Source organism: Halyomorpha halys, unplaced genomic scaffold, assembly GCF_000696795.3.
Source record: "Halyomorpha halys isolate HHAL.00 unplaced genomic scaffold, Hhal_1.1 Scaffold179.1, whole genome shotgun sequence".
Lineage (NCBI taxonomy): Eukaryota > Metazoa > Arthropoda > Insecta > Hemiptera > Pentatomidae > Halyomorpha > Halyomorpha halys.
In genome coordinates this window covers 495,055-516,945 of record NW_027107000.1, presented here as the reverse complement: position 1 = coordinate 516,945, position 21,891 = coordinate 495,055, and the positions used below count along the sequence as shown (strand labels likewise).

Here is a 21,891-nt window from a genome sequence, read left to right as displayed (position 1 = left end):
CAATAACATCACTAACACGTTAAATGTCAGTAATATGATAACTTGTAGTTTAAGTTATTACCTAGGATGCCAACTTTAAGTTATCTCATCAAACTTTCTAAATTTAAGTCTTTATGACGAAGACCTTAAATTTAGGCCAAAAAATTGGCAATTATAAATGGTAAAATTTATTACTGTTTTTATTTCTGACTGCAACATCATCTCCAAGATTCCATCAATGATAAACTATTTTGGCATAAATAAGTAATTACTAATAAAGTAATAATTATAGACCATACCTCGTATCCTCTGCATTATATATTGTTGATTAGAAGTAATTTCAAGATATGGCAATAGCAATAAAAGAGATGGGACGTTTTTTCTAATTAGTTCTGAAAATGCAGTGGCTTTAATTGTTTCATAACCAACATTTCCTAAGGATACTAATGTCAATCCTTGGGCTATTAAGTCATCATCAATCCTGTTCATTTCTTCAACAATTCTGTTCAGAATTGTAGTCGAAATCCACTAAAACAGACAACAAGAAAACTAAAAACCTATTATCTATTATCTTCATATGGTATGAAATACCAACCTGAGCTTGGAAATCAAACGGCAAAGAATGAAGACCACAGATTTGGAGTGAGGCATTTTTATTTAACTTCTAAAGTGGTTCCCAACCTATATTTGAAGGAAATCTAAGATGATAAGGTTCAAAATTGTGTTGAGTTGATACGGAATAGCTCATTCTCAAATTACTATGTAGAATCCTGGTTGGGAACCTCTGTTCTTAAGACTTAAATCAGCTTGAATATATTCAATTCAAGTTGTTGTACATCTTGTTTATTTTTTTTTAACACATTTGGGATTATGACTATATTTTGAATTCATTAACATGCTCATATTAAGGCAATAGAAATAAAACAAAGTCCATGATAAAATGAGCATCTTTAAACACACACACATATACATATATATATATATATATATATATATATATATACATATACATACATATATATACATACATACATACATATAAACCTCCCTCCATCAATGGTCCTTTCTTCTATTAGCAGCTTTTATATGATGTAACTTCATATAACATCATATTTCAGCTTTACTTTTATTTTTTATTAATACAAGGCAATTCAGAGTAGGGGTGATGTTTGCCTATGCACATTGACTGACCTCTCAGGAACATTCCTAATGTCATCATATCCATACTAAAATATATAAGCTGATTATAGCAATAGTCCATATTAAGAAACATACAAAAACAAAATAAAATCGAGAGAGAAAAGAAGGAATATATATATATATTTTTAATCGATAACGTTAAGCGACATTAATTGATGTGACAAAGATGTAAATAAATCAAATTAGTTATATATATCCGTACATATATGTTTTCTTAAGATAATCCAATATATCCAGAATATGTGGGCTGTTATCGTTTAATAATATTGCCATATGGTATGGCAGTCCGCTGCCTATCAAATGCCTGCAATCTTTCAGTATGTATTTAACATTAATTTTTAACTATCTTCACGAATGGCTGGGCATCTTCCTCAGTTCAAATTGTTTCTCTAATACATTCACAACTGTTAAGGTTAAAGGCATAGTTGAAAGGAACAGAATAAAAATTCTGTTTCCATTTCCTTTTTTTTTTTTTCACAAATAAAAAAAATATTGGGAGGTATTAGTACACATATCTATATTTACAAAGTCAATTTTCAAATGAAATATGTCGTTGAGAAAAACAATTATTGAAAAACTCAGTAATATATAACCCTAATGTAAATTAATTGACAAACCTATACCAGACATAACGAGATTTTTACTACCAACAAATAAAATTTATTAATAAATAGCAGCACATAAATAGATGATGATAAACTGTTCCAATTATTAGTGTAGATTAAATTTTTATAATAGATAAGAAATTACTTTTTTCTACATTAAATCATAAATATTAATACAGTGAAACCTCTTTTGATTGACACCCCTTTCTATAAACAATTTTTTGATTTCATGGACTGGAAGTATAGGAATTCAGACCCTCTAACAGATATGTTAACAGACAAGTTTTCGTTACCAAAATATAAATTTATCCCTCTGAACAAAAACAATTATGAAAAATTTTGAAAATTAGACCTTATTTAGTTTTTATAAAAATACATGCATATCTTGTTTCCATACGTATATATCTTATTTTTAATGTTAAAAACTATATATACGAATGTTAAATCTTGTAGTAATAATCTTATCTTAGTTGTTCTTTTTTTATGTAATAAAACCTAAAGCCAAAACACAATCATCACATCAAATAAATTTAAATTTTCATTTTTGTTGTTGTTTTTTTTGTTTTGACTGCCGTCAAAATAGCCCTAACGAAGCCCTGCAACGTGGGGTGAAAAGTTGGCTCATTAAAATAGTATAATTCTACTATTTGAGTTTTTCTGACCGCACCCGGACCATATTCCTTTCATCTTTACACACGGTCAATCAATAATCTTCCAGTATTCCAGCAAATAAATTATTCTTTTTTTATTCTTCTATGTAGTATTTTGGGTATCAAATGGGATTTATTCAGAAGAGTGAAATGGAGATGTGGTTTTGAATAAGATTTTGTAATTTTTCATGAAGTTACATTTTGTTCTTTTCACCTCTTGAAGGTTTCCATAATTTTTGTTCTTTCAACTTATATATTAATGATAGCAATTAAAAAATTGCTCCAATCACAGATATTTGGGTAAACAAGTAAGAAATACTGAAGAATAACTAAGAGATAGCACCAGAGGAAAGACACACTGGATGTTTTGTGGTATGAAACTTTAACCCCTTCTCAGTTAACACTTTTCTACAACAGATAAATCCTTAAGACCCAGGGTTTACTGTATCATTTTATGGCATTTATACCTTGTTTTGTTTTAATATTAAGGGAAAAAGACAATCCTGTTAATCAAAATAACTGTTCTTACTTTTCTAAGATTAGAAGTCCACTTAACCAAATTAAATGGATTTACTCCAAATGATTTCCACAACTCATTATTGATCTGTAAAATTCTATTATCTCTATTCCTTGAATAAGAACTGTCACCTGAAAAATAAGTGAAATATACAATATGTAATAAAATACATTTTTGTTTTCACTCTCAAAATATTTAAGAATAACTAAATAAGTAATACATTACAATATATAAACATTTATTCATAACATTTTTTTTTTTTTGGAAAATGTTAACTATATTACTCAGATATCATAACTTTTAATCAATTCAAAAACAAGTTTTTTCAGGATTCCTTTTTTCTCTTACACAGTCTACAGAACTAAGCAGCCATCCAAGTCAGAAGAATTCCAACCTAGTATAGATAGGAAAATCTTCAAAAACCGTTACTTGAGTCATAAAACATGGTAACTGATAAAATGATAACTTGTACAATGTTAAATTTTTTTTTTATTACAAGGATAATATTTAATCAGGAGTTATGTATCATAACTTAATATCAATATATGTAACTCCTTAAAGAAAAGAAATTTTCAAATGATTCTTTCAACAATTCATGAAATCAGTTTAAAAAAAAAAGCCAGTGATGTCAAAAACTCATTCACAAAAATAATCAACAAATTCATAAAAAAATTTCAGTCATCATGTTTTAGGATTGAACATCCTTGTTAAATTTTAAGAAAGCATAAATACAGGGTGCGTTCAGTTTTCATTCTAGCACAAGGTGCAGTTAAGATGACACTAGAGGTGGATGTCAAAGAGTACAGCTTAAATGTTAGGTACAAAATCAAAGGTGAGAAAATTGAAAGAAAAAAATAGAGAGATCAAAATTCAATCATGCAAAGCTTAAAAATAAAAAGTACATATAAGATATGAAGCTGAAATACCTTTAATTACAATTTTTGAGGACAATAAAACCATTACTGATAACTAAGATAAATTATTTTAGCATATTAAAGTTGAAACTTTTTTTTATAATTATCAAAAGAATATTTTTAAATTGAATATAAATATTTTATAGTGCTATTAATTTAAAATGATAAAAAATATGTTTTTGCTTTGACTCTAATTCAGTAGATATTGAATATAATATGGCAAGTTCTTATCCATTAAACCATGAGTTCTATAAACCATATTTATCCTGCAAACAAATTTGTCTATGAGACAGAAAATTGGTACACAAAATAATGGTGTTATACCCAGGAGTAAAATGTTATTTACAATATGTATGCGAGATTGGGTAGCTCACATGGTGATGTACAAAAACTGATGTATCCATAATGAACATCAGATAGTATAATAGTTAAGTAAATTCTTACATTAAATTTTCTGTACTGTAGAAGTGAACTGAGTAATTTTGCAAGAGAGAAATAATAATCATTTCCCACTTTAACCTTGTTTTTATTTCTTCTCAAGTTTCATTTCCTTTACATAGTGAAGAGATCGAATACATGAACTTTTTGACAAAATCAAACATGTTACTTTTCTTACCTCATTTTGCTACTAACTGTATATTTTGTTTTACATAAAATTATTTCGAAAATTTTCTTTGTGGGGATCCCCCAGGAATGTAATTAATTTAGATATATCAGTTTTGACCTTTATTAACTAAAAAATAATATTGGTTTCAAACATATACAAAACCCTCGAGAATATTTTATTAATATAGAGCATAATTTAATGGTATTTGTAATATAATGAAAGAGGGACAACTATAGTTAGCACTAGTGCTACAGCTACAACTATAATTCTATTATCTTAGAAAAAAAAAAGATTGCGCAGTAATAATATAATTCCTACTAATTTTAGTTTTATTTCAGTTAAAATAATATTGAAAGAAAAATCATTAAAGGTACAATGCAAATATAATAAGTAATAAGTAAAATAGTAGTAATAAAATACCTGGTGGACAAAATTGATGCACTAGATTTTTTAAAATAGCAGCAGAACTACGTTTATTACAAGTTTGAGGTGGTGACCAAACCTGAAAATACTTCTCTTCTTCAGAAAGATCACACCAAGCTGTAACATGAGTAATACCATAAACAATTAATAAAATAAAAAGTAATAATAACAGCATGTTAATTTATCTTTTAAGATGGACAAATGGGTAAGGTAACATAGAGGTACCTGGGGAACTGAGTTGGATGAATGCTACAGATGACCAAAAGTTACAGATAACTCACTAGTAGTAAAAAGGTTGTAGATCGAGTAAGAAAAATATATTTTACAATAAAAAATCAATTAAACCTTAATGTACAACAGGAGAAATTAATAAATTGTTTAAAATGAATATGTGATTTTACATAAAAGAATAACAACATTTATTGTTTTTGAAGATAATCAGTCAAACAAATGTTATTTTCTCTTCCAGCAGTATATGCTAATAAAAATATTTTTCATTTATTTCACAGTGTATAAGTCAGTTTGGGGATAATCAACCTGCATATGATTGGGAGTTAACTGTATATTATAATGATAGCTGACAGCTCAATATTTCCACAAGAACCAACAGTTCTCACCATGAGGTTCGAGGAAAAGGCCAAAACAGAATAAAGAATACATCTGCAACTTTAATATTAAGAATACATCTGCAAGAGGTTTAGGGAAGGATAAGTCATCAAAATCTGAATAAAGTGAACCCTCATTACTATGAACTTGGATATAACATACTCCTCACTATGGCAAACCAAAATCGAATTCCCAAGAAAAATATGTTGATTTTCCTGAAGCACATTTGTTATAACGAACTAATTCTATTAATATGAACTGTGAACTACTTTAGAACCCCTTGTGATAAATCACTCAGTTAAAATGAACATGAAAGGCACAATGTAATTAACATTGTTAATTATATAATATAATTATCAATTGTTTATATTTAAATTTTATCAATTATTCCACCCTTAAACCCAATGAATAGTTAATTATTATCTTTTTATTTTTACTATGGACTGGATGGATAATGCTCTAATGTGAACGGTTCATTTGATTATGATTTTATTCTCACTCACTCTAAAGTCTAGGAATTTAAAAAATACATATCCTTGCAAGTCATTAAGCTGTCTTATATTATTTACTTATCAGAAATTCAAAGGAAGTTTTTATTTGGTTCAAAATGTCAAGATAATCAAAACACGTTGATATACCGCAGGTTGTAAATAAATTTTTCCATATTCTTTAATAGGTACATGTATACAGTAGTGGATCCAGGAATTTTCTGAAGGGTGCACCTGGGTAAAAGGTCAGTTTTATAAACTTAATCAAAGATTTTGATAGAAAAAAATATAGTTTAAATATCTTAAATTTTGAAATATAATTAATTTTTTAATTAAGAAGATAACAATAAAGGCATCTGTTGTATTCATATGTAATAAAAAGAAGTTCTCAAGAAAAAAATACTATTTTTTCATCTTCTAGGAGGAGAGAAGGGGCTCCCTTTGGTATTTTTTAGAACAGGCGGTTTTCTATATAAAATGCTGTTATACATAGATATTGTGTTGTTTTAAAAAAGATTGTATTTATGCACATTACTAACCTACTCATTTTTATTGTTATTTGTATAGTTCAAACTTCATTTTAACAAAATGCTGATTTTGTGGTCCCTTTGAGTTTATTGTAATGAGGGTTTACCAATAATCCCTAATGGTTACCCATTGACCCAGATATCCTACTTAAGGACCAGGGCTTAGAGTTGAAGGAACTCTTTGGTCATCACAAATGGAGAAGTACAGGGAAGTTATCACCAACTGTAACAACGAATCCTTTCAAGATTGGTAATCACAAAGTGTACTAAGTATTTGAGAATTTTCATTATATGCCTGACATTATTTCTCATAAATAATTTAGACAATATGACTGACAGGCATAATGCAGATTATATCCTTGTGATGACAGCTTCATATATCTCAATTTCAAAATCTGGCAGGTAAATTCTATGTGACCTACATCTGGTCATGAGGATTAAATTTAAAAAAAAAAATTAATTCATTTTTAATCTAATAAAAAAGAAGTTACAAAATAAAAGAAAAAAAACCTGAAGTTTCTAAGTCTTCATCAGAAGGTTCCAATTTTTCATGTGGTTCCAGACCTTAAAAAAAGACAAAAAAAATGAAGATAAGATTTTTGAAAAATAATCTTAAATACCTAGTAAATTTACTATAATTAAGGTTGAATTTAATACTTTTTAAGTAACTTAAGTAATTTTAAACTTATTCCTAAATCACTTAGGTGTCTTTTTTACTATAATAAATTTAGTATATGTAATATCTAAGAAGATATGGAACAGGCATAATAATTTTTGTTTTTAAAATCAAAGGCTACCTTCTTTTCCAAACCTATGCAGGAAATTCAAAATAGAATCACAACTAATATCAAAACAATCCACAATAACACCATTATATATATACATACATACACACTAATTCGAATCTTTCATATATTTAAGCAGACAAGACAACCAATTTAATTGGTGAAACTGTCCTCCGATTTTGAACTCTAAGCAGGATCCTCGAGTCTTCCCTAATGCCATACACCCATCAAAGCTTTGGCCAGCCTCTTGGAATGGTGCCATACATTTCTTTACCCAAGAGTTTTATAGGGTTCTCGTGGGACCCCATCCTTGGGACATGTCCAGCTCAGTATAACCTACTGAATTTGATGATTCTTACAACATCTGCTCATTTAACAAGGAGTACACTTCTCTGCTCATGTGCCATCTCCAAACAGAACCATTTTTCATTAGGCTGTAAATGTGCCTCGGATTTTCCTATCAAATGTTGGGAGATTCCTTTTATCTAACTTTTAGATGGCCTACGTTTCTGTTCTGTATGTAAGCATTGATTTGATCAGTGTCTTACACAACCTTGTTTTTGTGGCTCTCAATATCAAACTATTTCCCAGATGCCGATACAGTCCAAAATAACACCTCAACTATGATCAGAACATGATTGTAACAATGTCTATCTTAGGTTTCTCAAAATGGACCACAATTTTTTCCTTGAGTATCAATTTATGCTCTCCTTATGAAACTGAGTAAAACCTTTTCCTGACCCAAACCCTTTTATTAGGAAAAATTCTCAGGAGTCCTGAGAATCAAACCCAAGTCTCCAAGGTTAGTTTAAAGCAATGATATCCAATAAACTATATAGACAGCTAATTTGATAGATTACAGGAAAATATCAAAACTGCTATTAATTATGATTATAAATAAAATACTTAATAATTTAGTAGGGATAAGGACTGTAAAAAAATCAAAGCAATAGAACCCCAACCTACAAAAGAAGACAATGTGACTGGCCAAGGATTTTGAATCTGTGTTATAACCAATTATGATGTATATATCGATAACATAGTCTTATTTGCTGATATACACCTAACCTCTGACTAACCCTGCTAGAACGGGAATCAAACTTGTGTTCAGATTGCTCATCAAAATTTCCTTCAAAAGATTAAGACTTAGACAAGGGCATGTGCTAGCTGACTTACTCTTCAATTTAGATTTGGAGAAAATTGTAGAAGACTCGGGTGCCAAAATAAATTAGCAGCTCAAATACTAACAACAACTATCACTAAAACAGCTATTTTTACATATATAGTGAAATTAATTTACCTTGTATCAATTCCTCAATAACTCTGCATTTGCTACAAATACACAAACAATGGCAGTCATCAGGAAGAAGATTGGTACGTGGCTTTACTAAAATAAAAATAAGAAACAATATATTATTTGAAAGAAACAAAACAGGAATATTAACCAGCCATCAATCTTTAAACTTACATGGATACTTATCAGCGTATACGCAATATCTGCATTTACAATCACATAGATGAAGTGGGTAAGACATTGCATCAAATCGTCTGTACTCCGCTATAAAAAAAAGTTTTATGTCAACAGTACATTCTCAACATGAAAAAAAAGAATACCCTGCACACCAGGAAATAAATTTAATAAAATAATAAATAAAAAGTTATAATTACTTTGCCATCAATAGAGTAACGAATGACAAAAAAAGTTATACACTTTTTAAAAAAAATCTACAATGTTATTGATCAAATAAAGTAAGTCTGTCATGCTTCTAACCTCCATTATTAGAACATCCCAAAATTAAAATTTGTTAGATTGTTTCAAAAGAATAAATAAATTTTAATTTTCTTTAATCTAAATCTAGTAGATTTATTGTAGAGAATTGTACCAAATTTTGTAGAATACCACATCACAGATGATCTGATAACCTAACCTTCAGTGGTACATAAGAAAAATATAATAGATGAAATGAAAGAAATAACATAAGGTAAATCAACAGTATTCACAGGTGACTCCTAATTACAACCATCTTTTACTTAAATAAAAAAATATCTGATTTCATGCATACCATTTATTTACTTAGTTATTTGTTACAAATAACTTCTTCCACAATTTAATATTACTACACAATGTACCAAATCACAAGGACTTTTAAATTATCATTATAAAGCAAATACTAAATCACTTTCTAGTTACCTTCAGTAGCAAGACAAAATTCCCCACATTCCATGCACTCTTTTGGAGCATATTGAATAGGATACCAAAACCAGGACTTAAAATATTCAACTGTGGACAAAAAAAATATTCTATACTATCAAAAATTACTAATCATCATTAAATATAGCCAATTCATTGTTATATATATATATAAACTAACATTGATATCTTGAGAAAGGGTGAAATCGTGACTTTTTAAAAATATATTAATAACTTAGTGATTATTATGAGCAGTGTAATTACTTGGATAAACTCTAAATGGACACAGACGACACTTCCAGTCTAAAACTTGGCATCCACATGGCTTTATAAATAGTCTGGAGGAAGTAACTAGAACACCTACTTCATACTTGTAAGCTAAAAAATAATAATAATAATGTAAATAAACATATCTATACATAAAATATAAACCAAGAACTCTTAACTTAGCCATTTTGAGTAGGATTTTTTTAAAATATTAATTTAAGCTGGTTTATTTAAACTAATTAAAATCAGCTATCTTTTAGTTTTAACTAATAATCGTTATATATTATTTCTCAAAGGAATTTTTTTGTCCATATCTCCTTTAATATTTCAACAAAACAAATGATTGAGCAATCCTTTTGAAGATTACCTTCACTGCTAATTGGTAAAAATAAATACTTTTTTTTGCCATCCTTGTTTTGTTTTTTTTAAATGATGGTCAGATAGAGACTTCATTCATTCATATTTATGAAAATATTAAGTGTTTTGGAATCACTAAACCAAAGCCTCTAAAAAAACCAACAAATAAAATTAAATTAGGTATATATGTCCGTGTAATCGATTTCTGTTCCCAATGGAGTGATAGAAGACTCTCCTATTTTTTTAAATGAATAAATATGTTTAATGGAAGTTTTTGAATAATTATTAGAAAAATTGATATCCACATTGTTATAATAATAGACTATTTTAACTATAAATTTCTTGATGTCTCTCTCTCTGTCTTGGTGTCTATCCACACTGAGTCCAGCTGTCTTGCCCTCCCTTTTTTAAATAAGAAATATAATAAGAATATTTGTTAATATTTAACATTATTTTACTAATGTGCAAGCACCAAATATATATTAGTTAACTCACCCACAGACATCAGGTCCTGTGGTTCCTCAAATGAATGATACATACTATCTGATCCTGAAAATAAACAAACCAATAGTACAAGTTAAAATTGAAGTAGCTGAACAAATTTTCTGTATAAAATAAACTAACATCTTTAATGATACAACTATTATTGTAGCCCTAAAATCCACGAGTGAGTTCTGGTTTTCTCAAATACCAATTGCCATGTTTTTCTGTTGATGGCTGTAGCTAAGGAGCTATTTTCTTCTGTTTTCTTATAATCATCCCTCACCATACAATAGGACCATCACAGTATTTTTTGGCAGCCATTAATCTATTTTTAATTTCTACCCGTATCATATAATAGATTTTCTGCAATCCTAAGTTTTAATCCAAATTTGGATATTTGCTCAAACATTTTAATATTGAATGAAACTTTTTCCCCTACTTGCTTGGGTATTACTAGGGACCATACATTTGGTTTTATGTTTGTTTATCAATATATAACTGAAGGATGTGAAATAAAATAGCTGATGAGGCATGACAATGTTGCAATATGCTATTGCCAGGATGTTGATCAAAAAATGTGTTGTTTCTTGGTGATAAGAAGACAGCTGAGATACTAAGTTTTGCTGTAGCTAATAATGCAGGCAATCCCCATTTTATGTTACACTGTTTTAAGTCATTTCAGAGTTATTTTGTTAACTAATTTCTACCAGTACTGTTATATGTCAAAGTGAATTCAAAGTTAGTCACTTGGCAAAAAGATTTAAATTTTATTATCAAATCAAGCTTTCCATTAATAATCAATCAGATTAAAAAATAAAGCTATTCAAATTGAGTCCACACTCAATAAAAGATTTTATATATAAACCGAAGGTTACAAAATATGGTTTTATGTGTATATTAACATTTTTGTTGAGCAGGACTTGATTTAAGTCACTTTCCAAGGAACAGAACCTACTTATGGTTGTAAGTAAGAGGACTGCATGAACTCCCAGTTAGGAAAGAAAATAAACTTGCAACTGCAAAGCACTAGTAGTTAAATTGACCTAAGAAATTGTGCCTGCTGGATAAAGTTCACATAACTAACAATAAGCTAGGCATCTCAATAACTATTATATATGAATCCCAGAAAGCTGTGCTGCTGAACACGATTGGTACAGTTCAAATTAGAAATGCGTAGATTTTGGAATGCCCTGTGTCCAAATACAAAGGATACTGATATTTTTGTAGCTGATAAGGAATTAAAGACTTAATTTATACTTAGACTACTGCTGTTCCTAGCCAAGATTCTGGGTATCTCCGTACACTATCAAGGTTGATAATTTCTTGGGACATCACTTTTGTACACAGAAAAATGATTCATAGGACAGTACATTCAATTGAGTTAGTTTTTCTATCTTGATTATTTTCCCACTTTAATGTCTTAATTTTACCAAGAATTTCTTCTTTAAAAAAACATTTAACTTCTTCTCAGATTGAATCAAACATATGAAAATAAAACCACAAAATTTATATATTTTTGTATTATTGAAAAAATCTTGTCCAATAGTTAAGACATGGTTTATATAGACAATTCATCAGGGTCCTAATTTTTTAATACCTATCAATGTTTTATAAATCAGAAAAATAAAAGATCATTGTTAATATAAAAAATTAATCAAATTTATTAGTTATTTTAATATCCTTTTTGATCCTATTTTTGTTATCTATTCAGAAGATTTGTACAGATCTTGAACATTAAGGTCTTTTAAATATCTATTTCGCCTCTTTCAACTCAGGCTGGAGTAACAAAGACGGTTATAGTATATACAAGCACCGACCATACTACTCCCAAGGCCAGTATCACCCTATATCAACTCGAGCTGCAGGTAATATTAAGTATCAACTCGGATGGGTATAGTGTTACAAGCTCCCAACATTCTACTCTCAAGACCTGTATCAATTTAGGCTGCAGTTGATACAAAGAAACAACTCTGGCAGATGTAGTAGATACAACTTTCCATCCTACTCTTAAGGCCAAGATCATCTGTATCAGGTCCATTTGCCTTTATCAATCACTTTTCACTATCTGATAAAAATATCTGATTCATACAATCTTACCCACCCCTAGTAAATAGTTTCCTAAATATTTAATAGAATTATTTTTAAAAAAACGGACCTGAACGTGGTTTCAAAAATATTTTTTAAAGAAATGAAAATAAAATAATAGTAACAAACTGTAAAAAATAAAATATTTACCACCAATAGTAGATAAACTCAAGTCAAAAAATTTTTCTGGCGTGTTTGAAGTAGAAATTTTAACCTCTTGTTCCTTCAACTTTGAACGGTCCACTATATTTACCCATGACGATTTCTGTTTTGTATCCACTAAACACCATAAATTAAAAGTCATATAAATATATAAATCAGTATGAAAATTAATAAGTGAAAGATTATAATAAAAGATAAAATATTTAATTTAATCTATACTTAATATTTACTTAATCATAACCAAAATTACCAGTGCTCATAAGTATTATGCATTTAATGAATAATAAATATCATGAAATACAGTTTTATCTTTCGTATATTATTAAGTATTCAAAATTTATTTTCTTGGAGGTGCATTTAAACATCATAATCTAAACCACATTTCCTATTAATTATTTATAATTTATTTTGAATAAGTTATCAATTATTGAAAACTTAATTTCTTGGAAGTGTATTTAAACATAATAATCTAAACCACATTTCTTTCCTGTTATTTACTATAGCAGAGCTAGCTATTTATTTATAATTAAAATTCTGTTAGATGTTAATTTAACATTTAACACTGGACTTCATTTGATACACAGACATTTGGATTAATTATTACGTTAGCAGAAATTTTCAGATCAGGTATAGCTTAGAAATATTTGTAGGATGCTAATTCTATTTTCATTTTCAAGATTAAAATTTTCATCATCATAGAGATTTATAATGGCTGGATAAAGTTAACGTGAGTGATATTGCAATCTCTAAAAATGGTCAGATATCAGTGTTCACTGTGGAAGCTAATGATGAAGTTGGATCTCTCATTAGCTACTAATGCATGAAGTACAGTAAGCTGTAGGTAACTGAGTAGCTCAGTTTGTAACTCAAAACTGCAAGGACAGTTGGGATGGCTTCCTAAATATTTAATGGAATAATAAAAAGCTGGTCTCAAGTAGCTGTAGGGATGTTTGCCCAATCCATGATAAAAATTTATTGAAAGAAGTGATAATAATAAACAAAGTTATAAAAATAAAAATATTTACCACCAACAGCTGTGAGACTTGATTCCAATGTATTTTCTGGAGTGTATGGTGTGTTTGGAGTGGAAATTCTAACTTCTTGTTCTTTTATCTTTGAACGGTCTACTATATTGACCCATGACCATTTTCGTTTCTTGCCCCCTAAATATCATAAAACATAAATTTAAGGAGTCCTTAAATGTCACAAAACAATATTAAATCATAAAAGCTAAACGTGAAGGATTATATTAGAACAAATAGGTAATTAATTTAATCAATAATTAAATTTAATAAATAATTGAAAACAACAAACCCTTACATAAATGCTGTAATTTATTATACATATAAGTAATTAATATTGTGAGGTACACTTGTATATTAATCTTATCCTTATTGATTAATTTAAATTAAGTTTCTATATGAAACTCTTTATTTAGAGATTATGGCCATAATTGCATGTAAAATATGTTACTCGTTTTGTGTTTTAAAAGAAGTTAATCAATATTTCTTCTAGAGGATGACGATAGCAGCGTAGTAACTTGCCTAACTGCCAACCCTAAGACTGTGAGTTCAAGCCCCGGCCCCATCCAGGATATTTTCAAGCATATATTTACAAAATACTCACTCACAGCCTCGCCTCCACCCCTCCCCCCGGCATTTGTGAGGCCCGTTAGCCAATGACTGGCACTCACAAAAATAGGCGTGGGAGTGATGAACCCACCCTATGAAAACTTTGTCAAGAAACGAGCGATGTATTTCGTAGTACATCGCATGAGGCCTTGGACCTCCACAGTCTGTCGCGCCAATAAAAGAAGAAGTTAATATTTATTATTACAGGATATCCAAATAAGTTTGAAGAAATTCTGTAACTTTTCTATATATTTTTTTTCTAAACTTTACCAGCCCATTTTCGAATCTATAATACTAGTCAAATTATTATATATTAATTAGTAGTGATTATATACTACACACTTCTTTACTAATTGAATTTAATTATCAAGCACTTCAAAATTGTGAAACAATGGTTTATTATTTCCATAATTTATTAAGATTGACATACCATGTACCCTTGTATTGTATGTCTGTAACAACTTATATTTTAAACAAAAAAAAAGTGATTTGTATTGATTATTTTTATGGGCTTTGGTATAGTTATTTCATGATTGTATAATGGTATGTGAGATATGGGTAAAACACCTTTAATCAGCCACTGTTTTGAAAGAAAATGGTGGATAATTATGTCATGATCCGAGAATCAATCTGGGAGATCTGTAACTTCAGTACTAAACAGAATACTGTAACTTCAGTACTAAACAGAATACTGTAACTTAAGTAGCAAACCTTGAAGCAAATAGGCCCAGTAATCTTTGAGAAAATCTTGGAACAGAAGTTATTTTATATCTTCTTAGTAGACTCCAAAGGTTCATTTAAAATAATAAACCAAAATGAGAATAATCGACAGTAAGAGAAAAACATAAAATAGAGCATAATATTTTCTATTTATTCTGGGATAAGTCCCTTTAGAATAAAATAACAGAAAATGAAAATGGGCTTTAGTGCCTAAGAGTAAAATACAGAAAAAAAAAAATAAATAAACCATCAATCATATCAGAGATAACTAACTTCTAATAAAATAAAATGAAATGGGGAGGAGGGGCTGAAATAAAAAACAGATACTATTTTTACTTGACAACTAAGGTAGTTCGGAATTTTAGTACTAAAAATATTTAATTGCTTCCTTAAGCAACTCAATCCTTATCCTTGCAATCTCTTCGTGAATTTTCTAACTCATTTTAATCATTTAATTATAATTTTTTGGAAACTTTTCAATTATCAACTGACTTTTAATTCTTTTTTTTTTTTTTATGATTTACTTATTGTGTTACATATTGCAGAAATTTGTGATCTTATAATCAATAAAAGACAAAAATTCACAGCTCCATTATTAATGTCAAAAAATATAAATTGGCATGTGAATTATGTTATAATAACCCTAAAAAGGGAGTTGAATTTCAATAATGATTAGTGAATATTTCTATACAAGATTCTCTCAATATACTGTCCTTTGAAGACCATTAATTTTTTTCAGTTTATTTGTTATTAATCTACCACATTCATGTGAACAAAATTGATTTATGCTTAAAAAAATACTTACTGTTTGAAACAATGACCTATAATCAATATATCAGTAACCAAAATATATTTACAAATATAACCAGATGAATGTACTTATAGTCAATACAATTATTTTATTCTTAGGAAACATGCCCAAGATAAAATTTAAGGCTCTTGATAGGAGGATTGGTAAGCATGGTATAGTGAAAAGCTTAAACAAATAAAAATAAAATGTTGCAAATGAATTGCAAATAATAATGAGTACATCATTACCTATGTTAGATTCATTATGTTCTGCAGAAGTATTAACATACAATTCCCAGGGCTTCTTGCGATAATGGAAGATGACACATAGATGATAAATTATGTTAACCAAGAAAAAGAAACAGATGACAATACTTGTATAATGACTTCCCAAACGTGTAATTGACCTAAAATGATTTTATTTTAATGATATAAAAATTATTTCCAAATTAAAAAAAAAAAATTCAAATCTTAATAAGATTTGTTTATTCCATTTTATGCACTTGTATATATCAACAGGGACAAGAATGAAAGGTTATCCCACAGATTATACAAATTACCTATTCTAGCCAGAAATAAAGTTGAAATTTATTAAATAGGTACAATACAAAATACAAGTCAACACTCTCAGCCTAAATACAAACTGGCATTAAAATAGACATACAGAAGATTCAAAACAGCAGTTTTTAAGGTGAAAAATCATAGAAATATTTTTATCTACAATTCTATTTGTGTTTTTTGGAGTGCTAAATCTAAATTTCAGGTTTGCCACGTCACAAGCTCTATAATAACAAAAATTGGAATTTTTTTTCAGTTTATGACTTTTAACTAGAAAAGTAAGCATTTTTCACAAATATAGGTTCCATACAAAATTCAAGTACCCAAAATGAGTATGTGACATTTAATGTTTGGGCAACCTGACGTCATTAGTGTGGCATTTTTTCTCTTTTCCTTAAGAAGTCAGTGATTAGTGAGGTGACAAACCTGAAATTTGGATTCAGCATCCCAAAAAATACATCCTACTATATAATCAAGAAAAATATTTTCATGACTTTTTCTTCAGAAAACCCTTTATTGATTGGATTACTGCTTTTGATTTGAGAATGCTGAGGTACTGCCACAAAATGATATACTACCATGATGTTTTGCCTAAAAGTTTCTCAAATATGAATAAACAATTAATAATAACCCCAAACAACTGAAGGATTAGGGCATCAACTTTAGAGGTTGGATATGTCCCAGGAGGGTCATAATAGTCAAACACAGCTGGACTCAAATCTGAGTCTATGAGTATGTGCCCAATAACTAATCCACTTCTTTACCAACTTTTTCTAAGCAGATTAAAGTTCTGATATAAATCACTTATTCTCACCATATTCAATAAGTAAACAAAAAAATTAAGAAAAAAAAAGGATTGAAATGAAATTAATGAAAATAAATGAAATATGCATCATAAAATTAATTATATTTTATAAAATTAAACAAAATATTGCTTAATTTTGTAATTATGAAAAGAAGTAGCACAAAATTAAAAGATTTTCTTCATATGCCATAAATACATTAAAATTTAGAAAAGAAAAATCACTGCTTCAATTTTCATTATTTATAATTGTTTTTACGGCTTTTAGATTACCAGCTTTTAGACTACAAGTCGTGGGAAAGTGAATAAAAAAAAAAAGATTACAAGAAACTAACCTCTTACCAATGTTTTATTTTATTTAATATATTTGTAACTGTACATTATAATACATTCAGTAAATTTGATCTTGGTTATAATGGACTGATACAGGCGTGTAGAGAACTATACATTAGTAGCACTCTAATACCAATGTTACTTCCCATATCAATTATTCTGAGCTTCAGGAACAAAACTGAACCTTACATGATGGGAAAACTTAAAGAAGACGGTACAAAAAAAAAATGCAAAAAAGTTTTATATCTTCTCATCCACCATCTAGATTGAGAATGCCCTTAATATTTTCCTAATCCCTTTAGGTATGTATTCACTTAGTTCTGTATAAATACATAAATATAGATATGTATTTGCATATTTTATGTTGTTTTTTTCTCCCTTCAGAAAGCATAATCCCTCTCATGCAAGCTGCAAAGTTTCGTGTACACATGCAATCAATATTGGTCTTAGCAGTAAGTAATAACACTTGAAAAATGTTTTTTAAAATCCTCTCCCCTTCTAAAAACTGGATGAGACATCAAATTGATTTTAATTTTTTTTTTTATATATGTATATATATTTTCACCTACATACACAAATGGACAAGACTGGTTTTAGAATTGTTATACACAACTTCTTTTCTTCATTTACTTGAAAAAAAAACCCAGAAATAAATGGTATTTGGTCCGGGTGCGGTCAAATAAAACTCTAATAGTAAATTGGTGTACTATTTTTATTTGAGGCAACATTTCACCCCACGTTGCAGGGCTAAAAAAAAGATACAAACACATGACATAAGTACAAAAAAAAAAAAATTAGTGGAAAATAGCAAGGGTATACAATGCAACGTAAAATTTAATAAGAAAAATTAAAGGTTATAAACTAAAGGTTATTATTACCATTTTCATTTCATTATTGTTTATAACCTTTAATTTTTCTTGTTAAATGTTTATAACCTTTAATTTTTCTTATTAAATATTTCATTGTACACCCTTGCTATTTTCCACTAAATTTTTTTTTTTGTACTTATGTCAAGTGTTTGTATCTTTTTTTAACCCTGATGAAGCCCTGCAATGTAGGGCGAAACGTTGGCTCAAATAAAAATAGTATACCAATTTACTATTTGAGTTTTATTTGACCGCACCCGGACCAAATACCATTTATTGATACACACGGTCAATCAGCATTCTTCCAGAAATAGGTATATTTTGATGAACAACAGCCATGGATTAGAAATAAATATATTTTGATGATAAGAATAAGACACACAATGAAAAGCTAATTATTGATACATTTACAAATAATTACATAGAATAAAAATTTCAATATAAAAAAACAATAAAATTTACTAAAAAAATTAACAGAAATAGGTTTATTTTTAGGATAGAACATGAAACTATAAGTATACATTATATATTTTACCACAATATGGTAATTCTTTCATTATTAACATACTAAAAAATAATAACTAAATCTAAACTTCTTTTATATGATCTTCAAAAGTTCAGAACAGGCTACAAATGGCCACAAAATACAAAACATTCAGACATCCTATGGCAAAGTCTGAGGTAATATGGACTTTAAATGTGGCAGTAGGGCCCTAACTCCTAAAAAAGTATAGCAGGGAAATCCGATAATTTGCCAACCAACAATGGGAAACAATTTTATTCATAAATGAGCCTTGTTCATATATATCCCTGAGCCATAGATGGCCCTCTTGTTTTTATCTGTAGTACAACTTAGAGATTCGAGATAGATTATGGAGATGGACAAGGGAGTGATTCACTTAATTTACTTCTCCCGAGTCATAGCTTTTCCTGGCAATCATTTATGTTTTGGAGACTGAACTAATTTTTACTGGTAATGTGGGCAGAAATGTTCCTAAATCCTGTCATCCCATTTGCTTCATTGATTGGTGAAACGTTCATTTTGACGCAGAATAATGGACACTTGCTTATTTATCAATCAGAAACATACACAACTGAGTGTGTTGGGGCAGCACCTCAAAAGGAGCACCAGTTCAATTTCAAACAACTTTTAATTTGTGAGCATTTCTCTTTAATTTTATGACTGAATCATGGAATAAATTTTATGCCAACCTACTATGCTATACTTTGAACAGTATTGGATAATTAAGTATGCATAAATACTTAAAAATAACAAAAAACAAGATTTCCTAGATCTTTTAGTTAAATGTTAATGCCTATTTGAGTTACATTTTAATAACAACATAAAATAAGTTCATGAGAATAAAAATTAAATTAGTAAAATTTTTCTTTCTTATCCAACAGAAATATAAAATAAAACGACAAAATTAGACTCACATAATGTAAGGTGTCAGTAGCATACATGCCATATTAACTGTAGCCCAGAATAAGGAATACTGTTTCCTATAAATAATTGTATAATATTCCTCCATTGATTTTCTACTATTACACATGTTGACACAGATTTTAAAAAACTGAAAGCATAAGAAATTATGGAATTATTAAAACCTGATGCACGCATGCACACACACACACACATAATGAATAATTATAAAAGTATCAATGAACTGATAAAGGTGTGTAGAGGCTCGTTTCTGGCGACAGGATTTAATTTATATTTAATGTAGTATTAATTAAACACATGTTTACCATCATGAGAAATTGAACTAATAGTTTCTTTAGTAACCCTGATGAAAAGTTAATTTAATAAAATATCAGGCCACACCTGGCATGGTGGAGCACGAAAAGATGGTAAAATCAAACAGAAACTTGATAATTATATAATCCAAAGCAACAGCAGGTTTTTTTTATGACCATTCAAAATAATCTGAACTGGTTTTATTTATTAAAATAATAATAATAAACAATCAGATAATGAGAGATACTAAGATAAGTGTCATTTAATACTTAATATTGGACCTTGCATTTAAATATTAGAAATTGATATTACGCTGAAAAAACCTAGGAAGAAGAGAAAAAAGATTTAAATAATAGAAAAAGTACTTTAAAATATTAAGAAACTGAAAGGTGAAGTAACTTTTTAGTGTTATTGATTAGTTTTGTCAAAGAATTAATTTCAGGAAAATACATTTGTAAAATAGAAGCAATCTTTCTATAGCGATACAATATTTCGATGCAATTATAATAATTTTCGGGAAACAGTAGAGAGATTTTAACATGAAACTTTTGCAGGTAATATATTATTTTACAAACTGTAAAAAAATCATGGCATAATAGTAAACCAGGACGAGCAGCATAATTGCAATAGCCATGGATACTCATATTAAGCGCAGCCCTACAAATTACCTAGGTAGATGATGCCAAACAGCAGGTAAATACTCATAGTAACCTACACTACTACCTGGGTAGGTAAGAGTTCTTGGTATACACGAGTTAAGTCACCCATTGCGTAGATCCCATGAAATAACACTAGCAGAGTACTAGAGTAAATTACAACAAGCCATTTTTATAAAGATATAAGAAGAGAAACCATGTTTAGTAATTAAAATAAATATGAAATAACTTTTGTTTCACTACAGGAAATATTCAATGTTATAGATATTTTAATCATCAATCCATCCTCTACTGACAAGAAATCAAGTTGTAACCTAATTAAAGCTGTAATTACAACAATAACAAGTAATAAAGCGAACAAATTTATACTTCATGATAGCTTTACATATATAAAAACTGCCTATTCTGAAAACTGAAGAAAAGGTTGGGTCTCTTCACGAAATATATACAGATACAAACATATTAACATACTCCTGTATACAAATATTTAGAAAGCAGGAAATGAATATCATCTATAACAATGAACTGAGTTGATTATCCTGTTTACGATAAGATTATGCTGTTTCATAAGAAGTTCAAAATTTTAATCATTTTGCTATGGGTCATAATTTGATTTAGGCATTTTTTTAAAAATAAGTACTGTTCTATTAATTGAATACTGTCTCTACATTATTCGTTAGTGAAAAATCTACCTTCAGAATGAATAAATGATAATTCCATTAAGATAATACAGAGAGAGAAACACACACTATTTATATTTCTATAGGAATTCTATAATATAAAATGAGGAAGAATAACCAAAAAGTAACTATAAATACAAACCTGAAAGATTAATTACTTTAAAACTTAGGCAAAGCATAAGTAGCTTTAACTACTTATGCTAGCTATTTGTCATACTTTAAAATTTACAACAAACGTTATTTTTAGATCACGTATCTAATCAACTAAAATC

At 28.7% G+C, this 21,891-nt stretch overlaps 1 protein-coding gene across 1 annotated transcript in view; it reads right to left on the bottom strand.

The window, feature by feature from the left end:
• Positions 1-21,891, bottom strand: part of LOC106679148 (uncharacterized) — a gene marked incomplete at its 5' end in the record, with an annotated part of 31,252 nt that extends 9,361 nt beyond the window's left edge. The window contains 14 exon segments of the mRNA XM_014418126.3: positions 279-507; positions 2,964-3,082; positions 4,893-5,012; positions 7,027-7,080; positions 8,602-8,688; positions 8,770-8,859; positions 9,493-9,582; positions 9,757-9,870; positions 10,612-10,665; positions 12,835-12,963; positions 13,872-14,009; positions 16,236-16,393; positions 19,983-20,119; positions 21,762-21,891. Of these exon segments, the coding sequence (XP_014273612.1) occupies positions 279-507; positions 2,964-3,082; positions 4,893-5,012; positions 7,027-7,080; positions 8,602-8,688; positions 8,770-8,859; positions 9,493-9,582; positions 9,757-9,870; positions 10,612-10,665; positions 12,835-12,963; positions 13,872-14,009; positions 16,236-16,393; positions 19,983-20,098 (1,498 nt within the window).